The sequence below is a fragment of the Nycticebus coucang genome, chromosome 1 (genome assembly GCF_027406575.1).
Source record: "Nycticebus coucang isolate mNycCou1 chromosome 1, mNycCou1.pri, whole genome shotgun sequence".
NCBI lineage: Eukaryota > Metazoa > Chordata > Mammalia > Primates > Lorisidae > Nycticebus > Nycticebus coucang.
The window spans coordinates 162,113,616-162,139,483 of record NC_069780.1 but is presented as its reverse complement, the minus strand read 5'-3'; the positions used below and the strand labels follow the sequence as shown (position 1 = coordinate 162,139,483).

Sequence of the window (25,868 nt, the reverse complement as noted above, 5' to 3'; positions counted from 1 at the left end):
ATATGAATCATAATGTAAGTATCTGATATGCAGGATAGTCTTAGGCGACCCCTGTGAAAGGGTCGTTTGACCCCCAAAGGGGTCACGACCCACAAGTTGTGAACCGCTGAATTAGAGGATCAATTGGAGGATGGAAGACCTAAGGAAAGAAATTTGGTTAGAAAATTGTTGTGATAAACCCCAGGGGACGTGATAATGACTTTCAGAAACTTGGTAAATGACTGATTATGGGGGATGATGGAGAGTGAGCAATCAGGGACATGAATAGCTTCCTGACTTGGACCAGGTGAAAATACAATTCACTGAGCTGGGTAAGGGCTAGTTTGCAGGAAGAAGGCAAGTTCAGTTTAGTACCTATCCAAATGCTCAGGAGGAAGCTGGGCCAGAGATATGCATTTGGTGGTTATTAGCATATAACTGGTGACTAGAGAGAGTGATAGAGAGAGATGCCTTAGGCTAAGAAGGAATTTCTAGAGAGAAAAGAGGAAATCCAGGAAGCCAACAGAAATGAGGAGTGTTTCCAGAAAGAGAGAGCAGTAACAGTATTGAATAATGTGGGCAGAAGTGTCACCATCTGGTGAGATGAGGGAGATGCTGGCAACCTTATTGGAAGTCAGGTGGAAGAGTGAATGGGAAGTGAGGAATTTAAGAAAATTAAGGTGGTGAGAGGAGAGAGCAGGACATTTGCTATAGAGGGAGTGTGTATTAATAGGAAAAGCCTTTCTTTCTTTAGTTGGTTGGTTGGTTACAGGGGTCCTCAAACTTTTTAAACAGGGGGCCAGTTCACGGTCCCTCAGACCATTGGAGGGCCGGACTATAGTTTAAAAAAAACTATCCGGGAGGCTGAGGCAAGAGAATCGCTTAAGCCCAGGAGTTGGAGGTTGCTGTGAGCTGTGTGAGGCCACGGCACTCTACCGAGGGCCATAAAGTGAGACTCTGTCTCTACAAAAAAAAAAAAAAAAACAACAACTATGAACAAATTCCTATGCACACTGGACATATCTTATTTTGAAGTAAAAAAACAAAATGGGAACAAATACAATCACACCGCCGCATGTGGCCCACGAGCCGCAGTTTGAGGACCCCTGGAGAACATGTAAAAGTATTGATAGAAAGGAGGGAGTTGGGAAAGAAAATTTGAAGCTGTAGGAGAAGGAATGATCAACCAATTTAATCCATCCTTTGAAGAGATTGGAGGGAATGTAACACTGGCAGTTCCTGAGTTACAAGCATCTGACTGATGTACAACTTACACTTACGAACAGAGGCTATTATAGGTAATAGGTAAATAAATATACCTGTTCCAGCTTGCATACAAATTCAACTTCAGAACAAACCTACAGAATCCATTTCATTCATAACTTGGGGATTGCCTGTGCAGAGAAGAGAGGGAAGTTAGTCTAAGACAGAAGGGGGGTTACTGATGGAGGAAAAGAAGGAAAGAAATATTAGTGAGTTTGTAGATTTGCTAGCCAGCAGTTTGAGAGGTCTCTGTCTGAAGGAGGGAATGTTTATAAAGAAAAGGTAAGACCATTTTCTGAAAGTGAAGGAAGTGGCTATAGGATTGGGGAATAGAGTTTTGAAAAGTTTTCAAACTGTTGCAGAATTTTTTTTTTTTTTTTTTTATTGTTGGGGATTCATTGAGGGTACAATAAGCCAGGTTACACTGATTGCAATTGTTAGGTAAAGTCCCTCTTGCAATCATGTCTTGCCCCCATAAAGTGTGACACACACCAAGGCCCCACCCACCTCCCTCCTTCCCTCTTTCTGTTCCCCCCCGTAACCATAATTGTCATTAATTGTCCTCATATCAAAATTGAGTATATAGGATTCATGCTTCTCCATTCTTGTGAACTGTTGCAGAATTTTAAAGTCATTATTGCACAGAGTGGGAGAGAGCAAGAGAATTAGGCAGAGACTAGGCCTGCTGGATGGGGTAGTACTGAGGATTTCACTGCGGTTGAAAATCACAGCTGGATTTATAGTGGCACCAATCTGCACAGTTGTGAGATTTTGCTGTAGTAGAGCTAAACAGCTTGGCCACAAGCATTGACTAGATTTAAGTTCTTTGCAGGCAAATACGAAAGCAGGACATTTAAGCAAGGAAGTTACTGGGCAAGAGAATGGTTGAAATTATGAACCATGAGCCTGAGCTACAGCAGGAAGGAAGGGAAAATGAAAGTACCATAGGAGAAAGAGGGAGAGTAAGTTGAAGAACATGTTTCTATGAAGTTGCATAGTAGACGGGGCAATAATAACATGGGAGTCAGCAGGATAAGAGCTGTAAGCGGGTAAGATGTTTGAATTTGTGCTTTCAGAGGAAGGATCAGTTTGGGAGAATCTATGATCTAAGCTGGAGGGAGGAGAGTATTAATTAAAGAAAATTTAATAAAATCACACTACCTTGGAAAAGATGATTCCTGCAACTATGATTAGGGTAGATAGGTGAGAGCAGAGGCTGAGCTAAAGTAGCTAAGAGGCTTATTTGCATAAATCAGGAATCAAGTATTTGAATTGTGGTTCTAAAGATCTGGAAAAATAGGCTAGGGTTTGTTTCTTTTCTTTTTTTCACATTGAAAGAAAGATAACTTTTCTTTCTTAAAAAAGGTAAAATGCTAAATTTTGTGTTTAAAAACAAACAGTATTGAGACACTCGTGACAGTAGAAATCTCTAATAGCACTTGGAAGAATGCCTTCTTATCCAACAAACTAACATCATAATGTAATGAGAATCATGCTCTAATAAAGGGTCTGATTAAATCCATCTTTTCTTATCTTCTTATCTTTTTTAGCATGCATGCCTAATATTCAACATGGGGTAGTAATAAAACTCATATAATATTTTCTGGCATTTGGATGTATTTCTTTCTAGTCTTTTTTGACTGGGCAACTTGTGTACTTGGATGATTGTAGTTAACAAGAATTCCATTTTTATCCTCTTTCTCATTTAGTACGACAACACGAGTATTTTGTCTTCACAAGTATCATTTAGGACGACTGCATAATATTGTCATTTTCTTTCATTTTAGTTCTTTTAAAAAGTGTATCATTTTCATCATTTCAGTTTTCTCTGGGCTCATTTATGCTTTGATCTCAAACACAGATGTGTATGTACATACAATAAAAACACAAATGCTTGTGGAAGGAGTGTTCCCAATTTGAATATTTATATAGAACAGGCACTGTGAGAGAGTCTTCTTGTACATTTTGTTTTATTCCCACAGGGACTGACATTTTTAGAAAATTAGTTACCTATAATTTTGAGAGATTTTTACATAAAGATTTAGCTTTATCTCTTGAAAAACAAAAACCTAGACAATTTGTCGACACTAAAACCTGTAGTGACGTATGGAGACTGTCTGATGGGATTGAGAATGGTCTCTTTTAAAGAAGGCATGTGCTCACCTTTTCACCGCGTCATGCCTTCCAGCGGGTGTCTGCGACATTTGTATGACTTGCCAGCCCCCTGTGGGCCTTTCTTTTTGACACTTGATCTAGAGTTAAAATTGAAGGATAAATCAATGTTTTTCTCTTTAATGAAAGCTGGAACTGTTACTTCTCAGTTAGCCATATGTGACTAACCTGTTGTCTACTTTAAAATTCTTTGGGGCCAGGCGTGGTGGCTCACACTTGTAATCCTAGCACTCTGGAAGGCCAAGGCTGGCAGATTGCCTGAGCTCAGAAGTTTGAGATCAGCCTAAGCAACAGCAAGACTCTGTCTCTAAAAATAGCCAGGCATTGTGGCGGGCGCTTGTAGTCTCAGCTACTCAGGAGGCTGAGGCAAGAGAATTGCTTAAGCCCAGGGTTTGAGGTTGCTGTGAGCTGTGACACCATGGCACTCTACCAAGGATGGCAAAGTGAGACTATGATTCAAAAAAAAAAATATTTTGGGATGGCTTTTCTTTTACCACCTAGCACAGGAAAAAAATCCTATTTTAACATTTGTTCAAGTCAAACAAAATTAGAAAGTTAAATTTACTACCGGATCACATAGAGAATTCTGAAAGAAAGTCCAAAAGATCTAATGGCTTTCTATCACCTATTTGCAACTCTATCCCCCTTTATTACAAAAAATATCAAGAGAGAAATGGTTTATAGTTGTCCGTTAATGAAGTTTTGTTAATTTGCTCACTTCTGGGCTAAATGTTGACATTAAAGGAATGTAGAAGTTGTTTATATAAAAATGTGTTTAGTGAATCACTTGGGACTACCATTATTTTGATACCAGATCTCCTATTTAACAAAGAGTAACTGTGGAAGGAATTCTTTCCTTATGTTTACATAGGCCTGGTCTCAATGGCAGTCACATTTGTTTTGTGTTAATGAAGAGCTTTGTCTTTTGTGGAAGATCATATAAAGAAAGTAACCATGTTAAAGGATCTATGACAAAAATATAGTGGGTGTATACATAGCCCGAATTTGGTCATAGCGTTCATTTTCTTTGTAGGTAAAAGTAAACAATGATTTTAATTATGAGTTTTACAACAGTAGTTGGTCTTATGTAAAACACACGTCGGCAGAACATACATCATCTACTAAGAAGCGTTTCATTTTTAGTTCTTCATCATCTTCTTCACGCGGTTATACTTCAAATACCAATGAAATCCACGAGAAAAAGGTTAGTATAAATTATCAGCTAATTTTTACGTATTTTACTGGGTTTAAGTGTTGCTTACATTGACTAATGTGTATTTATCAAAAAGATCAGGTTTCATTTTTAAATTAGGGCAAGAGTACCTCCTTTAAGACACAATACATTTCTTTAAAAGGTAAAATATCACTTAATTAATTCTTTTTGATAATACATTTATACTTTTTATTTTCTCATCTAAGTACTTGTTCTAATTTGAAAATCTTGAAAATATTATTACTTTGAAATCTTCTGTTTTAAATTACTCTAAATTTTTCCTTCATAATAACTGATGCTACTATTTTAAGTGTTAGGTTACAGATAAAATTTTTAAAAATCCAGTTAATGCCTATTTATGTTTCCCAAATGCAAATGTTAGAGTTTTTTTTTTTTTAGAAGGTTCATGAAGCTAAAGATTTTAAAAACACCTTATTACTTTTGAAAAACCAAAATTTTCATCTGAAGGAAGTTAAAAGACTTATTTTTAAATACTTTATTGTTTTGAGATACAAAAACTTTGATCTCAAGAAAGCTGAACAATTGAGATGAATTGTATTAACTGATACCTACTTACTGCTCAAAAATTTTTCAGGCTGATCATTATTCACAACCTGAACATTTCTTTCATTCTTAAAGTCAGTAACTTGATTAATGTGTCACAAAGGAAGGCATAAGGAATATTGATTTTATTTATTTTATGACTAGGAAGCTTACTGTGGGAATATGAGCTGTAAAAATATTTATCATCTCCATATTATATTATTCATACATTGGGGATTTGATAGAAGGTAGATCTGTAGTCTGTCTTGAATATCATTAAAACATGGTTAGGAGATGTTTAAAAGATCTCATTACAAAGCAGCTTAACCAGTAAATATAAAAGTATGGGTGATAAATTATATGGTCACCCTACCTATGAGTTATTGTAAAGATGTAGACACTAGGGACACATTATTGTATATACTTACTTGTGAGATTATTAGTAGTTGATGAATTGAATTCTTTTTTTTTATTTGACGAAAGCATAACAACTTGGCTTTGGGGTTTTAGAGGTCAAGTAAGAAATTATAGAGACATCACTTCAATATTATTCTTGTTTGGGATTCCAAAATTTCCTCAGATCGCTTCAAGAGAGTAGGCCCAGAAGAGACCTCATCATGAATCACAAATAAAAATTCATAAAGTCTGTATTGATTGGAAGTGGCAGTTGATGGAGACACTGAACAGGGAACTATTTCCATTTCCTTTTTATCTCCCACCTAAAATTCCTTTTACTCTCTCTTCTTCCCATAGAGTTATCAATTGTTGGTCATTCAGAACAACGTTGAAGTGGCTCAGTTTATTAATAATAATCCAGAATTTTTACAACTTGCTGAGCCATTCTGGAAGGAACTCTCCAACCTTCCCTCTCTGTATGACTACGGTGCCTATCGAAGATTAATCGACCAGTATGGGACGCATTATTTGCAGTCTGGGTCCTTAGGAGGAGAATATAGAGTTTTATTTTATTTGGACTCAGAAAAAATTCAACAAAGTGGTACGGTATTAAAAAAAAATTGTTATCTAAAACCATTGCAGGGATTTTAATGGGGAAATAGCATGCAGTTAACTTTTGAGCTTTAAAATTTGATAGAGATTTAAATTGCAAAGGAATTCAAAATTGTAAGAATCCATTATACTCTACTTAAAATCTTATATGCTTTAACAAAAGCCTGTCTATTCTTTTAGCTGGTGCCCTGAATGAAATTATTATCATTATTGGCTATCTCTAGAGGGTATTAGTTGGACTTTTAGAATAATTTTTAACCTTTCACATTTCTTAGATTAAACAATGCTTCTCAAGAAAAACTAAATGAGGAATTTACTGTATTTCAGAAATTAAATGTTTTAAAGAAGTATTTTATTAGCCATTTTTAATTACTTACATTCCTTTCAAATATGCTCTGATTATCACAAGCTTGCTTACTACTTAATTTTTGTAACAACAGCTTAAATTTATTGACACAAATTACATATGTTAGCAATAATCCTCACTACCCCCGAGGGAGCTGGGTACTATAATCCCTGTCTCACAGATTGAGAAATAGAGACTCAGTGCTATTATGACATATATCCAAGGTCACATGGATTGTAAACCCAGATCTAAGTTGCTTCAAAGTCAGCTTAATTATTCTTTACATATGTCACTGCTAAAATTGCCTGATTTTTGATAGACTTAGGATGTGCCATTGAGTTCTTGCTTTGTTGACTTCTCATTGAGAACAAGAGACTCATCATCTTGTCCAGATGTGGGCAGGAGGAAGAAGCATCTTAGCATCATTCCTGCTCTCCAGAGAGCACTTGGCCCTGACTATACTAATGTTTCAAGTTAAACATTTTCCTCCTAACTTTGTCCCACACTTTGTCCCACACTTTGTCCCACACTTTGTCCCACTTTGTAATGCCCACACTTCCTCCTTCATTGCAAATTCCCTCTCAAGGTCTTTCTCTTCAGGAAAGATTTTGTTACAACCTTGGAAAAAAATAAGGCTTCTTTTTTTTTCTTTTCTTTTTCCTTTCTTTTGCTTTTAAGAGATGGGGGTCTTGCTATGTTGTGTTGGCTGGTCTCCAACTCCTGGTTCAAGCAATCCTCTTGCCTTAGTCTCTTAAAGTCAGTCCAGCAAATTACAGGTGTGATCACCCCCATCACAGCCAAGATTAAGACTTCTTATATGAGATTCAGAAGAAGTCCTATAGCTTTTTTAATGGGTAAACTATTGCATTTTTTCTATGGACTATTTTTTACAGGTCTCTACCAGATAAAATTTAACTAGAATTTGAATTTTTCTAATCTCACAGATTAGATATGACTGCACAAGCACAGATTTTTGTTGTAAAGACAGATACTTTGGACAACCAATCCAGCAAGTGGCTTGATCTTAACCCAATTTCACTTCTTTTATGGCATTTAAAGGAAGTGGATAGGAGTTTAAAAAACTTTTTAAGTTTGTAAAATTATTCTTTTCAGTAAAATTTTTAATCAAGCATTTTATGTTTTTCTTAAAAAATTGATTTAAATATAATCAAAGCTTCTATTGAAGCTGGGTGTGGTGACTCATGCTAGTAATCTGACTACTTTGGGAGGCTGATGTGGCAGAATCTCTTCACTTTGGGAGTTTAAGACCAGCCTGAACAACATAGTAAGACTCCATCTGTACAAGATAAATAAATAAATAAACAAATAAATAAATAAATATATATATGTCAGTCAGGCATTTTTGCATGCTCCCATGGCACAACTTACTTAGGAGGCTAATGCAGGAGGATGACACAAACCCAAGATTTTGAGGTTGTCAAAACTCTGATGATGCCACTTGCCTCATACCCAAGGAACAGAAGGAGATTGCCTTCAAGATAAATTAAAAAAATTGAGGCTATTCTAATATAGTTACTAAAATTATACGAGAAAAATATATTTCTACACTTTATTATTTTATGTGCTACTTTGAAAAATCCATTGGAAAAACTCTATTTGATAGTGAGCAGAAATTGTTATGTTCTAAGATTATGGGTCATAAGATGATGTTGTGAGCCACAGATTAATATTAAAGGTGGAAAGACTAAGTCAGTAGAGCCAGGGTTTTAGGAATGAATTCTTGTAGAATCAGAACCCACCTTTTGGAATCTCAAGTAGGTCAGTTGGGAGAAGCTATCATCCCCCCACTTTTGCCTATTTGTTTCATTCCTAAGAAGATGACTGTGAATGGGTGAAAGATATCAGTGTTGGGGTATTCAATTTCTGCTCCTTCCACTATTTCATGTAGAAATTACTCTCGCCTCCTCCCCTCTATTGCCTAAGCTAACAGAAAGAAGATAACAAGGGTCAAATATCCCCTTTTCTGAACTTTGACCTTCCTAGAGCACTTGAAAATACTCATATCGGGTTATTCTTGATTAGATTGCAATAGTAGCAAGAAAAAAACACTCTCCTACCTGGCTACATCTCAAGGAAAGTCTTCAGTATATTGGCCTGGGAAAAAACTTTATGAGGAAGACACCCCTGGCAATTGCAGCAACACCAAAAATAAATAACCGGGATTTGATCAAGCTAAAAAGCTTTTGCACGGCTAAAGGTACCACAAACAAAGCAAACAGCCTTCAGAATGGGAGAAGATTTTTACATATTATGAGTCTGACAAAGGCCTCATAACTAGAATCTACAGAGAACTCAAATTAAACAATAAGAAAAGTGCAAACAATAGTCTCCATAAGTGGGCAAGAGATATGAACATAAAATTCTCTCAGGATGACAGACAAATAGCCAATGAACACATGAAAAAATGCTCATTGTCTTTAATCATCAGAGAAATGTAAATCAAACCACACTAAGATATCACCTAACTCCAGCAAGATAAGCCCACATCACAAAGTCACAAAACACCAGATGCTGGTGTGGATATGGAGAGAAGGGAACACTTCTCCACTGCTGGTGGGATTGCAAACTAATACAGTCTTTTTGGAGAGAAGTATGAAGAATCCTCAAAGATCTAAAAGTAGACCTTCCATTTGATTCTGTAATCCCATTACTAGATATCTACCTAGAAGAACAAAAATCATTTTACCACAAAGACATTTGCACCAGAATGTTTATTGTGGCTCAATTCCTAATAGCCAAGTCGTGGAAGCAACATAAGTGCCCATCAACCCATGAATGGATCAACCACTGGTGGTATACATATACCATGGAATACTATTAAAAAAGATGGAGACTTTGCATCTTTTACAGTTGGATGGATGGAGCTGAAACACATTCTTCTTAGTAAAGTATTGCAAGAATGGAAAAATAAATATTCAATGTACTCAATACTAATATGAAACTAATAAACAATTACATGTTCACATGAACAATAAAACACAAATATAGTCTAGTATGGGGGTAAGGGGAGGAAGGGAGAAAGCAGGTGGGAGGAGGTTGATTGGCAGAAGGAGGGAGGGAATCTCACCTATTGTGCACAATGCGAGCGTGTATAGCATGCCTCCTGAGTGAGGGGGCTCTTTTACAACTGGGACTTTACTCTGGAAGTGAGAACAATGTAATCAAAAAATTTGTACCCTCATCTTAATTTGAAATAAATAAAAAAAAAGAAGGTCTTTAGTGAATGCGGAAATTAAGCATGTCTCTTTTACCGTTTCCCCCCAGGTTTTAGTTCAGGAGAGAAGAAGAAATGTGTTTCCTCAGATTTCCATTTTGTTTTTAAATCATCAAAGCACGACTGCAAGGAATTGGAAGAGGCTTTAAAATCAGCTTCAGGTAAATGTAAAGAGAGTGATCTGCGTTGTGAGCTTAACATCTACTCCACTCTCTGGTGGTCTATTTTTGGTCTCCCAGGGCTTTTGACGCTTTAGCCGGTGCTCTACTTTGTGCTTTCCATCTGATCTCTCTGTCGTATGTCTCAGCAGTGAGACAGCGTGTTGGGTGGGCTGTTGCTGGGTGCCTCCCCTGTGTTGTAAATATGTTCTCAGTGTGCATTACCTTCTTCCCTTATGGCAGGTGGCAAACAAGCCAAGGGAAGGTTCAATTCCACTTTGTGACATGAATACTCAGTGCAAGCAAGGTTGTTGGTGCATGCCAGTGGTAGTGAGGCGGTGAGGAAGGTGCTAGTCTTTGCGTGGTTGAAGAAGAAATTGGAAGAATAAATTGATCTAGACTGTGAAGTTACCACATTGAAGAATTTGTATTTCATTCTGATGACTCCAGGGTGCCATTAAGAAATTTAATACAGGGAGAAATTAAGTAAAAGATTATATAGGTAAAGTTGTAGAGAAAACAGAGGGATGGGGAAGGAATAATCTGATAGGATAAGAAATAGAGTAAGTGGAAAGTAAAGAAGAAGAGGTCAACGGAGTAAAATGCTAGAAAGGTCAACTAAGACAAGGACTGAAAAATATGCGTTGGATTTTTGTGGTTAAGAACTTGGTTGCTGTAAAAAGAAGAAACTCTGTGGTGTAGTAGGTCGGGATGGAGGTGGAACTGCAGGGCATTGTGTAAGGCCACAGACTGAGCAGAATTAGGGCTCAAATCCTCCTAGGGCGATGGCAGAAATCAGGGCAAAAGCGAAGACTGACCAAGGCGCCGAGGCTCTCAGTGAAGAAGCAGATTCCTTGGCTATTGATAGATGACTGCAAGCAGTAGAGAGTCAGAGTAGTAAAACCAGGTGTGTGTACTCTTTCACTTGCTTCATTCATCAGCTACCTGTGGAGTTTGAGGAATGTTCCAGGAATAGTTCTCGGCACTAGAGGTACTGCAGTGACTATATCAGAGAAAGTTCTTGTCCTCAAAGTTGACACATTAGAGGAAGACAAGCTTCTGAATGAGGTGGGGAAATAATGATCTGGACATAGAAATGAATGTTGACATCAGTCAGCAGCTGGACTGGAGATTGGAAACTGCTCATCAATTTTATTTATTTTGTATTTAACAAACACAGAGCACTTACTTTGTGTCCAGCATGATTTTAAGTGATTTATAGAAAATGACCAATATACTCTTCCCATACAAGCGTTAGTTATTATTCACATTCCTATGTAACAGATAGAAAAGCTGAGGAACAGAAAGGTTGCTCAAGATCACAGTTAAATATATGTGAGACACGAGATGCAAATACTTGAAATGTGGCTCCACGGTCTGGGCTCTTCACTATTGCACTGGGTGGCCTTTTCCATGGAGGGGACAAAAGTTAGGTTGAACAGAGAGCTCCCTGAGGTATGGAAAGGGAGGCTGCAGGCTTACAAATAATATAAAAACAGATATTTTCAAATCTGTAGTTCTTAAACAGGTGTCCTGGTTAAGAAAGTGATTCTTAAGATTTAGTATGCATGAGAATTACTTGGGGAAGTTTGTTAAAATACTGGTTCTAAGACTCATTTATTCTCCCAGGTATTATCCCATAGGTCTTGGTTGGGGCTCCAAAATCTGCAAGTCACTCCAGATGATTGTGATTCAGTAGTTCATTGGGACTTCATGATACACTGAGTATTAAGATAACTAACACTGAAGATGAGGAAGCACTCAGGCAATTTATTAAAACTATCAGACTTAAATGATTTCTGATAAAAGTATGATATACTTATTTTATGAAATTGCAATATTTGGACAGTCACACAAAAGTGAAAATCACTCAACATCTTATCTGTAAGATTAGGAAATTCTTGTTATAGCCTGTGTGAAAATCAGTTACAAGGGGAGATAATATTTCTAAAATTATGAGGCACAAAAATGGAAAAAGGGATTCAATTAGCATTTAAATTTTTCGTCACACTTTTCATATGTCAGTTAATGTATTCATGTTAATTAACAGCGTTTTATTTGTTTATTGTTAGCATAACAGATGCAATAAGCTATTTTCCCTCTAATATTTTATTATGAAAATTTTCAAACATACAGAAAAGTTGAAAGAACATGGGAATAAATACCCATATATCCACCTATATGCAAGAATTATTACATTTCTATTTTGTCACATATATCTACATATAATATAGATATAATAATATTTACTAATATTATTTACTAATAATATTTACTAATAATATTTACTTATTATTTAGCAATATATAAACATTATATATTTAAAATATTTATTATATTTGCTGAACAATTTCAAAATATCAGACATGAACATACTTTCTTTCAAAACATAGACGGTATCTTCTAAGAAGGACACTCTCCAGCATAACATGATGCTCCTATTGCACTAAGGACATTAACATAATATGAACAAAATTTCCTAATGTTATTGACTGTCAGGCAACAGTTTTTTTTTTTTTTTTTAAATAGACCTATTTCTTAGAGTAGTTGCAGGTCATGGCATAGATAAGTGGAAAGTACAGAGAATTTCCATACATTCCTGGCCCTCACACGTGCACAGCCTCTCCCACTACCAGTATTCTCCACCAGAATCCAACAGGTGATGAACCTGTTCCACTGATGAATCTGAGTTGACATGCTGTTATCACCCAAAGTCGATGGTGTGCATTAGCGTTCATTCTTGGTGTTATACACGTTATGGCAGTGGTTCTCAACCTTCCTAATGCAGTGATGTATTTTCATTGTTATAAAGCAGTCGCGACCCACAGGTTGAGAATGGCTGCTTATGGGTTTTGACAAATGTACAATGACATGTACCATGTACCATGATAGTATTATATGGAATAGTTTCACTGCACTAAAAACCCTCTATGCTTCTTCTACACACTCCCCTTTCCCCTGTCACCACTCATCTTTCTGCTGTCTTCATAGTTTGGCTTTTCCAGAATGTCATATGGTTTGATGGACCATTTTTTAGTACTGACAGATTTCACTTTTGCGTTCTCATTTTCATTTTGTTTGTGCATCCTGATTTATTTCATTTGATTTCTCTTGTGCAGGAACCCAGAGCAATACACTAAGAGGGGAACCGTTTGTCAGAGGGGGAGGTGCGGGCTTCATATCTGGCCTCAGTTTCCTAGAGCTGGACAATCCTGCTGGAAACAAAAGGCGCTATTCTGCCTGGGCAGAATCTGTGACTAATCTTCCCCAGGTCATAAAGCAAAAGGTATGTGGTGCTTTGTCTAGAGCAGTGGGGAGCAGTGGGAAGCAGTCATGTTTATTTGCACTGGGAAAATGAGATTAGTTAAACAGACAGGCTGTAATTAGCATTTCTGTATCCCAATTATGTTTTGTCTAGTAAAATGCATGCATACACAATCTTAAGAAACAGAAGGTGTGTTATGTGGTATGTTCATATTTTAGTTGTAGAGGTCTTGCAAATTCCAAGGGAAATTAATGACTAAATTTGCCTATTTAACTTTTGACCTAAATTTGATTATGTTTTCCTTGGTCCCAATTTCAGAGGAATTATAGATTATTGCAAAAGGAAGGCATTAAGGCTTGCATGCTATTATATTCTGATCACCTTTCTTCCTGTGGTCTTGCCTTATGGACTCCTGAAGTCATGCAAATTAAGATAGCACCATATTGGCTGGCGGAATTTTAGGACGTTTTATCAATACAGTTAGTTCTTTTATAATGCAAAGTATGTGTCTCCAAAAATCACTGAGCTATGCAAAATTGCACAATAAAGAGCAGAGACTTTTGTGGGGAAAATGGGGGTGTGGATGTAGCACTCAAAAATATCATCTGTGATACCATCTCAGTAAAAAAGATAAGAGCTTATAAAAGCAGTAGCATGATTTTATATATGTTACAATACTAAAAAATGTTATCTATGCCACAATAAATGTGGCATATTACTTACAAAAATGTGCTGGAGGGGTTGCAGTTTGTGAGCTATCCTGACGTGGTAGAGGGAGAGCAGTCAGGAATCTGACAGACAGTCGTGACACCAGTTGTGCAGGGGTGTATGTGGTTTATAACATAGCCAGTGAGCTGATGCAAATGTTTGTGGGGGTGTGTGTGTAAATGTGTGTGCATGGCGTTTTGTGTATTCCTGTGTACAGCTGCCTGCAGTTTTCTGAGTTCACATTGTGTTTCATATTGATAAAACTGTACATAAAAAACCCCACAAAATTTGCGTCATGCTCAATTTTTTTCCAATATATTACCTTCAATAGAACAAATTCACATTTTCAAAACAAATGTTACAGCAGAACTGATTCTGTGATTTATTCCCTGCCATAAGAACCAAGCAATGTCCCAGGCAAAGCCTACTTTTCAGACACTTGTATGCATTTTATAAGTTCAAAAAAATTACGAGAGCTCTTCAAGTCCCCTCCTTTTTCCCGACAGTCCCATTTTAAAGTGCTATCTGTCAGTATTCAAAATGGTCTGCATTAATTGTCAGTATTCCATACAAATCTTTACAAAGCCTAAATTGTGGATCAGAGAAAAATAGATACTTTTTCATAGTCTCGACTATGGACTATTCCATGCAGGACTGTAAATTATCGGAGTGGTGCTAACTTACTGCCTGGGCAGGAAAGGAACAGAGAAAGAAAGGAGTCTAGACAGGTCTATGCCCATGCAAAGCCGTCCTATTCAGAAGAGTTCGGGCTCTCAGGAGCTGGTGGCATACATATCTTCCCAGTTCTCTCTTAGTGACATCGTGGTAGCCTGAAATTGGCCATGTTGAGAGGAGTTGCACTGCAGAAACCAACAAATATTACAGAGCAGAACTTTTTGTTCCTGGGAGAGCAGACTGTTAACGTTTAGCCAGTATGTCTTTGATTTCAAAGTTCCTTTTCTTCTGAAACATTCAACATGGAGTAATACTGTCTACCCGTTTTAAGTTTCTCCAGCAGGAGAGGGTCTATAGTCTCTACTAAAGAGACTTAAATCTCCCAGAGTCAGAAAATTCAATTCTATATTTAATTGCACTTGCCTCTTTGCTGTAATTTAAGTGCATTTCCTTTTCTTCTGTCCATTACAGGGATGGTAATGTGTTATCTTCAAAATAATCTTCCATTAACTAGAAAATGAATGTCCTTTTTAATTTTTAATTTTATGAATGCACATAAGATATAAAAAATACTCCTCTCTTATATGATCCTAAGTTTTTCTAAGTTTGTCTTGATTTTTGTTACAGAGTGAATTGCTTTCTTTTTATTTGGACAAAAAAAAATTGTAAAGAACGTAAGAGTGACTTTTGGTTTTGTTTATAATGGGGATTGTGCCTTAATGTGAAAAGAAAACGATTTTTGCCTAAAGTCTTGATTATTGACTCTTATGTTTGTATCTGCCTAGCTGACACCTTTATATGAGCTGGTAAAGGAAGTACCTTGTGCCTCCGTGAAAAGACTGTACCTGAAACGGGCTCTGGAAGAGTATCTGGATGAATTTGACCCCTGTCATTGCCGGCCTTGTCAAAATGGTGGCATGGCCATTGTCGTGGGGACCCAGTGTCAATGCCATTGCAAACCATACACCTTTGGTATGGCGTGTGAGAAAGGAGTCCTCATAGGGGATCAAGCAGGTCAGTGGACTGACTTTTCTCCAGTTCTGCTGTACACATCAAAAGGAAGTTACCCTCTCTGACCCCTCTGATGTGCTTCTTTGTGTGTGGAGTGATTGAAGAAGTCTGATATGAATTTAGACTCTCCTCCCTTCATCCCCTCCAGATGAAAGCTACCATGGTCAAGACCTCTGTGCCCTCCCTCCCCATTCTCTGGTATAGTAGAATTGTGGTGAGAACACTTCCTTCCTTCCACAGTTACCTCAGTAAGGTTTTGCTATAACAAAAGTCTATAGAGCTTGTGTTTGCATGTCCTAACCTTTTGGATGCTGAGCTCTTTGACATGTCGCTGTTTCTATTCGATATCACGGGCTGCCAATCAGTCATTTACAAATATTTGTTGAACATCTGCTATGTGCTCATTAGTGTGCATGGTGCTTCAGGTGCTTAGTATAAGGCTATGTGAAGTCGACTTTATGAGTAAAGTACAAGTACCATTTATATACATTATTTTTATTTTTTGTGATAGAGTCTCACTCTGTAGCCCTGGGTAGAGTGCCGTGGCACCATAGCTCAGAGGAATCTCAAACTCCAGGGCTCAAGCGATCCTCCTGAGCAGCAGGGACTATAGGTACCCACTACAATGCCTGGCCAGATTTTCAATTTTTAGTAGAAATAGGTTCTCATTCTTGCTCAGTCTGATCTTGAACTTATAAGATCCACCTGCCTCAGCCTCCCAGAGTATTTGAATTACAGGCATGAGCCGTCACACCTGGCCCAGACATTTATTTTTATCTTTATTTATATGTCTCTCTCTCCTGGAAAGCTCATTCCTTAAGGTCAAGGCTATTTGATTTCTTTATTTATTCCCAGTGCCTGACATGGGGCTTGATCCATGGAAATCACTACATAAATGTTTGATAAATGAATAAATACATGACTAAAGTATGGTTGCTTATAGAGCAGGAAGGCATCCTTGTCCCTAAAGGTCTCTCCAAGTAACCTGTCTTGGTAAATTAAAATTTTACCACTGTGATTTGTTCTGTTATGACTTGGATCACAATGTTTTTAGCTATTATCACTCACTGTTGATATAATTTATTAAATAAATTAAAATATTTTATGAAACAAATTTCTAATTATAACAGTATAAGGAGATCGTGAGAAATAATGCAAATTGGTTTAGTTTGGGGGTGTGTGAGGGAGAAGACAAGTCATCTAGGGTAGAAGGAGCCAGGGAACAGCAGGTGCACACACCTATTGTCTAACAGGAAAGAAAAGCTCTTAGACTGTGGGACAAGTTCTCTCTTGACTCCCCCAGGGATATGATCGGGGGAAACACTAGAAGAACTGTGACTCTTAAATAGGTTGTGAGGTAGAAGCTGGTCAGGGTGGGTTGAGGACCTGCCTGTAGATTGGAGAGAGAAGATGAGAAGAGGTAAAACTGGTGATTTCAGAACATTTCTCCTACTTAAGCATGTCCTCATTTTGTAGCATCAGCCCTGGAGTGTAGACTGGGGGTACCCACTAGGTTACATTTTCTTTATGCCAAGTCAGTGCTTTGAATAAAGGAGCCTCCTTGTCATATTGAGAGACTATGGGGTGATAGAAAGAACCTAGCCTCAGCCAGAAGATGAGGCTACTGTTTTGTTGTGGTTTTGACAGCCATTACAACATTGGGCATAGTATTTAACCACCTTGCCTTAGATTCCATTTCTTTCTATTAAAGAAAATGGTAACAAACCTCCTGCCACTTCCATTCATTGCTGTGGGAAGTAAATAAATGATACCAAAGTACATGAAGTGCTTTGTAACAGCTGTAAAATAATCAACACATTTAAGATATTATTGTTAGAGGTTTGCTAGTGCAGCCTTCATATGGACATGGCTAGCTGGTGTGGGGAGCCATTCTGGCCATTGTAGAAAACCTCAGTGAACAGAGGGAAAGTAATCAATCCCCAGAATCCTCCCTAAACAAACGGATCAGTGGGAAGCACAGTGCTAAGCCCCAAAGTCCTCCTCTCCCAGGACTTGCTGAACAACCTTTCCATTTTACAGGAGGGGTTGATGGAGGTTGGAGCTGCTGGTCTTCTTGGGGCCCCTGTGTTCAAGGAAAGAAAACAAGGAGCCGAGAATGCAACAACCCACCTCCCAGTGGGGGTGGGAAATCCTGCCCTGGAGAGACAACAGAATATGGGCCGTGCACAGACCAAGAGCTGGAGCACTTGCGGTAATGGAGACCCAACCTCCTGGGAGCCCAGTAGAACACAGCACCCTCTGTAGCGTGGAAGGCATGACCGCTTTGAAAGTTTTAGAAGTTAAATGGCAATTGTTATCATGACTGCTTTGCCCTTTAGCACTGGGACCAGTTGAAGGAGGAAGGCACATTGTGGCCAACTTGCCCTGTGAGCCCTCGGTTTTCCTGATGCTGGTGTTAGGACAGGCAGGGTAACTGGGAGCAGTCCTGTGGAGTGGACACAAGTGGCCACTTTGGCATCAAGCAGATGCTATGTGATTGCAGGCAAGTTGCTTGACACCCCTCTAAAATTAGAATAATAATGGTAGGTAAACTGATAAAAGAATGTTGTCAGAATTAACTGAGGTTAAGCAGGTAAAGTTATCAGTACAATGCCTGACACATACTGAGCATTCTGTAAGTGTTGTGTTACTTTGCAGATAAGTCACTGCCTCTTTATTTTTTATCTTGGTACAACTTCCTGGCAAAGTTCCTGTTTGCCAGGACCTTACAAAGGCTATCTCAAAACTGCATAGATCATGAATCATTTTCCTGGGTCATAATTCTTTATGCCTCACCTGGCTGTTCTACACTGTCCTCATTAAACTTTTCTAATCAGACTTGATGAGAAAGATCTGGTAAGGTAATTTGAAGGTCATGTGAATTGAAGAAGGAAACAAGGCACATGTGTACATGGTGGAAGTGTAGGGAGGTGGGGTGCCTCATTCCTAAGTCTTTGGTGCTTGACAACATCCATCAGTTCTTGAACGAAGAGGCTGACAAATGAATGGATCCTGGTGGGGAGACAAAGCTGGTTTCAGTGTCCTTGTCTCTGGGAGAATCAGAATCCAGGAGGCATTGAAGGAATTTCCACTCTTTTTGGTGCTCAGAGGAGGAGAATTATCTTCCTCTTCAGTACAAATAGGACAATTATGATAAATACTTCACGTTTCTGTGTTTCTTTGACTGGAATTAGTGAGATAGTATTAGAGCTTCTGTTTCCCCGTTTTTCTTTTAGGCTAGGATTCCTGCCCCAAACCTCGTCAAAACTTGCTTTCACCAAAGAATATGCTATCAGTTGTATATATTTCAGAAAACAGGTAGACACTAAGGTAGAAAAAGCGTGATTATAGGAACCTAACTGACTGGGTGTACATCCAGCTCTGGTATTTATTTACTTATAACTTGGATGAGTTATCCAAAGTGTCTGTGCCTTTGTTATTCTCCAATTGTCTCATAAGTTTGTTGGGAGTATGAATTGAGGTAATGCAGAACAACTGCCAGGGTGCCTGGTGGATAGTAAATGCTCAATAAAAGGTAGTTATAATTTTGTGTTACTTCCTTCTTGAGATTACCTAACTAATTATCTTATTTTCAATATAGAATTAATTCTATGCTAAATGAATTTCAGAACCAAAGAGCAGGCAAAAGTGGGTACTGAGACAGGTAACCTCTAGGAATCATAAATTAGTTATGTTGCCCAAAGAATTTATTTATTTTTTCTTTTTGTCCTTTTTGTTTGTTTTCACACTACTAAGTTAGGAGCTATTTGACTCACTATTTTTGGAAACGTGAGCTTATGTTTGCATTTGCACCATAGAATATGACCAGATGTGGGATTCTGAAAATGATGAAATTATCACACTAATGTACTTAAATGAACAGAGTCCCTTTAGATGCAAACGAAAAATAAAATGTGATACAAATGTTTATTAAACTGTGGAAATCAATCACATTCATTATTTTCATTTCTTTTTTCTTTCAGATTGCTTGAACCCCATTGTTTTCCTTTGTCTTTGGTTCCAAAAGAATTTTGTCCATCACCTCCAGTCTTGAAAGATGGATTTGTACAGGTTTGTTATGAAAGATATTTTTTTCTTTATAATACTCTAAATTCTATCTGTCTACTGAGACCGTAATGTATTTTCTTCTTTTGTGTGAAATAGCACTAAAATATTTCATATGTGCGTTTTAGTTTCAGTGGTGAGGGTTTTAGTTTGTAATTTTTCTTCTGTGACCTAAGGTGGTTAATATTCTGCAGGAGGCAGTATATCTTGTGTGGCATGGGAAACCGATACAGCCATCCAGTGAATCAGAAATATGGCCATGCCAGAGGGCTTCTACACATTGCCACTCTGAACACCAAATACCAATCTATAAGCAAGTTCTGCAGCTTAGAGAACTTTTCTTATTTTTGCCACTGAAAGAAGACTTTTCTTGCCCTCATCATTCTTGACTTAAGATAAAGTATACATGGGTGTTCAACCAGCAGCCTGCAGGTCGCATGCTGATTTTGTGAAGACTTTTTTTGCTTATTTGTGTTATTGGATATCATGAAAAGTATGCAGGGCCTTTTTTTTTTTTTTTTTGCTGCTAATCAGCTTTCCTTAATGTTTATGTATTTAACATGTGGCCAGAGATAACTCTTATCTTTCCAATTTGTGTAAGAGAAAAAAAAAAAACACAAAACGTTGAACATCCCTGAATTAGTAAGTTTATTCCAGGAGTCAGTAAGATATTTAGCAAGTGTCTGGTGAGATAGGGGGTGGAGGTGTCATTGAACTTTGAGCAATTTCTTGCTTAGGAAGAATACTGCCCTTCTAGGGACTTTTCTTGACTTTGGGGACATTTTATTTAGTGCTGTTCTCAGTCCTTGTTACGGTGAGGTCTTTGCCCCAACCCCCAGTGAAGGCTCCTCATGGCTCACACTTGGAGATACTGTTCATGGGGATTCTCTTACTGTTGCCCCACCCTTGCTTTCCTCACAAGGAAATTTGCCTCTCAAATTCCAGGCTCTTGAGCACACATTCACTGAGATTTTGCCCAAATGTAGGCACTGTTGAGAGACAAAAATAGTGTGTATATGTGTGTGTGTGTGTGTGTGTGTGTTGGGAGGGGGTGACAGAGAGAGAGAGAGAATGTGTGTGTGTGTGAACCTAACATGTCTATACCCATACTGTGTCCCCATGGTCACCACAATCCATGGAGGTCCTGGATGAAACATAAATAAGGCCGACCAAACCCATATACTTTAGCAAACCATGAAGCTATTGCCCTAAATTCCATTGCACGTGGTGTCCTTTTGGAAGCCAGGGGTCCCAAGCACTGCTCTATGGACTGGCTACATCAGAGTCACCCAGGGAATTTCAAACAAGAGATTTCTGGTTGCCACTTGTCCTCCACACTTTCTGATTCTATAGGTTTGGGGTAAAGCCTGAGAGTATTTTTTTATATTACTATGAGAGGTTCTGATATAGAGCCAAGTTTGGACGCTATTCGATTAGACTTCCATATATACAAGTACATTTTGCAAGGTAGGGAAAGGCATAGGGCTTGACTCAAAGCAGAACATGTGCCCTTCCCTGTTCTCCTCAAACCTCAGCATCAACCTGTGTCTCTATGTTCTACCATCTTCCATGGTGGAGCCAGCCTGGGCCAGGAGGAGCAAGATTGACGATGAGAAGAAGGAAGTAGTGGGGAATTTTGTTCTGATTCCTCAAGCAGGTCTGGTCTAGGTACCAGCTCCAACCCCTCTCCCCGCTCTTAGTTTCTTCACCATTCCCTTGTGTATCAGAAGGGTGAGGAAAAGAACCAAGAAATACCCCAAATGAGCATGGCTACCTCCTCATGGGTTCAGACTTTAAACTGCTTCTTGCTTCACTATGAACACTCACCTCCTGTCATATTAGGTTAATGAAATGTCTTTTAATCTGACCTGGCCCCAGCAACTTTCCATACTGATAGAGTGGGGCTGGAAGGTAGAATGGGAGATCAATATACGTTTCCCTTAAAAATCATCAGTGAGAACCTTTAGTTAACATGCTGACAGGATCTGAATAATCCTGCTGGTGTTTTTATGGCAGTATTCCCAAAAAACAGCCCATGTTACCTTAATATGCAAAGTTGATTGACAAAGCTATTCCCCAAATCTGATAAAACCCTGCTTTTTCATATAAGTAAAAAAGGAAGAACTTATTTGGACAGTGTTCATGAAAGTAATTTTAGTAAAATGATCAGTACACTGCTTGGTATTTCAGGAACAATCAATATGTTATGGTACAGTGGCATTAATGACTTTATTTTGATTGGTGATGGTACCAGTGTTATTTACTATACAGGGAAAAATGTTTTATAGACACTTTATTGAATCAGTTATTTACATGTACATTGCTTGATGATTAAAAGAAGGTATGATTTATAGTCCAAATGTATGCAAAAATAAATAAATTCTTCCTCCTTACATTATCTGTTTTGTTTAGGATGAAGGTACCATGTTTCCTGTTGGGAAAAATATAATGTACACATGCAATGAAGGATACTCTCTTATTGGAGACCCTGTGGCCAGATGTGGAGAAGACTTACAGTGGCTTGCTGGGGAAATGCACTGTCAAAGTAAGTGGTCTCAGTCGTAGAGTGTAGTTTAAGATGAGAAAATTACATGGAAGGGAATGTGTCAAGAAGTAGCCACTCACCAAATGCTCCATGTCTTGCCTTCCTTTTTCTGAAAGGCTGATATGATGCCGTCCACGTCCCAGGAGTGACTGGAATAAGCTTTCAGCCTTCTCTAGTTGGTAATGTTCCCATTCAGTCAAATCAATTTTATTACGATTGTAAAGTTTCTGGTGCAAATTAAAATAGGCTAGGGGACTCTGTTAGGTAAACTCATTAGGATATTCTGTGGCAGTTAAACTCTAGGGGTGCACCACAATCAATTTATTTCCATAAAGGCTTTGCATCTTTTTTTTTTTTTTTTTTGGCCGGGGCTGGGTTTGAACCCGCCACCTCCGGCATATGGGTCCGGCGCCCTACTCACTGAGCCACAGGCGCCCTACTCACTGAGCCACAGGCGCCGCCCAAGGCTTTGCATCTTATTTTGTTCAGATAGAGGCATCTGAATGAGAGCATTTGCCTGTTGTACCACCCTAAAACTACTTCTTGATCTGTGGGACATATCTTTCAGGCCACCATCACAGTGAAGTCACTTTTTCCTCGTCCTCTGATGTGAAAAAGCAGAACAAGTGTATCAACACTCATTTAATAAAAAGGTGGTTTAAGAAAGCAATGGCCCTTATCTTCTGCTCCCTTTTACCTTTAGAAATTGCCTGTGTTCTGCCTGTATTGATGGATGGCATTCAGAGTCACCCACACAAACCTTTCTACAGCGTTGGCGAGAAGGTGACCTTTTCCTGTTCAGGTGGCATGTCTTTAGAAGGTCCTTCAGCTTTTCTCTGTGGCTCCAGCCTTAAGTGGAATCCTGAGATGAAAAATGCCCGCTGTGTGCAGAAAGGTGAGCTGCTTCTGCGCCTATCTGAGGACACTTGTGGTGACCTTCATGGTACTGCATTATCATAACTGTGAGTCATTCCCTTCATCCCTGCCCCCTGTGAGGAAGTCAGTTTATAGATTGGGTAACATTTTTTCTTTTTATCAAACAGTACAAAAAGACTCATGGAATGCCAGGAAAGGCAGGGATAGCTCTAGTGAGCCTGAAACATTTAACTTAAATCCTCCATGTGAAAGATTCGCTTTATATATGTTATGGTACTGAGAAAATAAAGGATTTTTAGTAAAAGTCAAATAGCTTATATGATCTGAAGGGAAAGCAGACTGTAATAAAGAATTTAAAAATAAATTTTTGGTTTTGTCCTGATTTTTTTTTTCCTGTACTTTCACTAAGTATAGAATTGAGGTCATGATTTATTTGAAATTCTGCATTTTTCATTTTTGGACTCTTAGAGAATTTATTGGTATTTTTTTAAATTGAAAATTTAAAAGCCATTTTCACTTAATATTGCAAAGCAGACATTACTGAAAGAGAAGTGTGGTGGTTTGTGAAGTAGTTCTTAATAGTTGAAATCCAAAAATCCAGTATTTTGAATACCCAAGAAATCAAAATGGCTTTTAAGGACCTAAAGTAGGAAGGGATTCAGAAAGTGAAACTACTTCTTTTGGAGATGATTTGAGATGAGGTGGATTTATTTTAAAATAATTTCCTATTTCTTCTTTGTTTACATTTGTTTAATAAATGGGAATATATTTACAACAAAAACAAGAATGAAGAAAAACTCACCTGTGTGTTATTTTATATGGTACTATTTCTCTAATCTATGACTTTTGATCCAATGTTAGAATTGTCTTTTATAGTGTGGATGGAGTACTAGATTCTATGAACGATACTGTTAGGTGAATTACGTGTTTACAATGAAACACTCCATGTGACAAAGCATGGTGGATGGGCACCCAGCATGTCCAGTGGATTGTCCAGTACTGGGCCAGTACTGATATGTCCTTTTGCTGTCAAGAACCCATATCAGAAGACCACTGCTTTGCTTTCTACATACACTGGAACATAAATAGGAGTTACTTGTGATATTTAAAGTAACAGATCTGTACTTCTAATTCCAAAATGAAAGAGAATAATATACAGTTGATGAGATGACACTTCTGTTCCACATGAGATGGTAGGCTAGTCTTTCTAAAATGCTTCAGTTATTTTACATAATTTCATAAGAATTTTCTCCCACTTAGTAAAAAATTCTATCAAAGTTGGTTTTAATCAAGGATATTTTTCAGATCTGTGTGTTTTTCTGAAGATGTGTATGACAATAATAACTACCCTTAAAATAAACCTATAATAAACAAAAACATCTGAGGTTTATCAGACTCTAAAACTGATACTTTAAAATACTGGCTATTTCAGTATTTAGCCTTTTTTTTATTATGGTAAAATGTACATAACATAAAACTTACCATTTTAATCATTTTTTAAATGCAAAGTTCAGTGGCATTAGTTACATTTCCATTGTTGTTCAACCGTCATCATCATCCACCTCCAGAATTTTTTCATTTTTCCAAACTGAGATCCAGTACTCATTAAATGCTAACCCCTCATTCTCCCATACGTTCATTATATTTTAGTCTTCTCTTCTCTTCTCTTCCTTTTTTTTTTTGGAGACAGAGTCTCACTATGTCGCCCTGGGTAGGCATCAGAGCTCACAGCAACCTCAAACTCTTGGGCTTAGGCTCAATGCCTGTAGCTCAGTGGCTAGGGTGCCAGCCATATACACTAGAGCTAGTGAGTTCAAATCCTGCCCACCCTGCCAAACAACGACAACTACAACCAAAAAGAAAATAGCCGGGCATTGTGACTGGTGCTGGTAGTCCCAGCTACTTGCGGGGCTGAGGCAAGAGAATCTCTTAAGCCCAAGAGTTTGAGGTTGCTGTGAGCTATAATGCTACCGCACTCTACTGAGGGTGACAAAGTGAGACTCCGTCTCAAAACAAAAACGAACAAAAAAAATACTTCTGGGCTTGAGCGATTCTCTTGCCTCAGCCTCCCAAGTGGCTGGGACTACAGGTGCCCGCCACAATGCCCTGCTATGTTTTGTTGCAGTTGTCGTTGTTGGTTAGCTGGCCCGGGCCGGGTTCGAACCTGCTAACTTCAGTGTATGTGGCTGGTGCTGTAACCACTGTGCTACGGGTGCCAAGCCCTTTTATTTATTTATTTATTTATTTATTTATTTATTTATTTAGAGACAGAGGCTCACTCTATTGCTCCAGGCGAGAGCACCATGGCCTCAGCCTAACTCTCAGCAGCCTCAAACTCCTGGGCTCAAATGATCCTCCTGCCTCAGCCTCCTGAGTAGCTAGGACTATAGGCACCTGCCATAGTGCCAGACTAATTTTTTTTTTAATTTTTAGTAAAGAGTAATTATCCCATCTTGGCCTTCCAGGGTTCTAGGGTTATAGGCATGAGCCACTGTGCCCAACCTGTATATTCATCTTGATACAAAGCTATTTGGTTTTAAAATAGCAAAGGTATATAGTCTCAGTGGACTTTAAGAATGTGTTTATTTGGTTAAACAAGCTATAGAGATAACAAAGCTATATTCTTCTTAAATTAAAAAATATTTGCATTTAAGATTAATCTAGGTCATGCTATCAGTGATTTTTCACAAGGAAATTACAGCAACTTTCAGCAAACATTTGAACTTTAAAATTTCAAAATTTATCTGAAAATAAATTTCCAGTTATAGTGCAGAACTAATTTATGTTAATTGATTATTAAATTTAA

At 38.1% G+C, this 25,868-nt stretch overlaps 1 protein-coding gene across 3 annotated transcripts in view; it reads left to right on the top strand.

Annotated features, from left to right (window-relative positions):
* C7 (complement C7) overlaps positions 1 to 25,868 on the top strand; it is a 56,415-nt gene that overhangs the window by 23,573 nt on the left and 6,974 nt on the right. For all 3 annotated transcript variants that reach the window (XM_053591663.1, XM_053591652.1, XM_053591671.1), the window contains exons 7-15: positions 4,448 to 4,618; positions 5,924 to 6,167; positions 9,810 to 9,920; positions 13,037 to 13,203; positions 15,351 to 15,579; positions 17,617 to 17,788; positions 19,560 to 19,647; positions 22,054 to 22,186; positions 22,890 to 23,081. In XM_053591663.1, the coding sequence (XP_053447638.1) occupies positions 4,448 to 4,618; positions 5,924 to 6,167; positions 9,810 to 9,920; positions 13,037 to 13,203; positions 15,351 to 15,579; positions 17,617 to 17,788; positions 19,560 to 19,647; positions 22,054 to 22,186; positions 22,890 to 23,081 (1,507 nt within the window). The remainder of the gene's footprint in view (positions 1 to 4,447; positions 4,619 to 5,923; positions 6,168 to 9,809; positions 9,921 to 13,036; positions 13,204 to 15,350; positions 15,580 to 17,616; positions 17,789 to 19,559; positions 19,648 to 22,053; positions 22,187 to 22,889; positions 23,082 to 25,868) is intronic.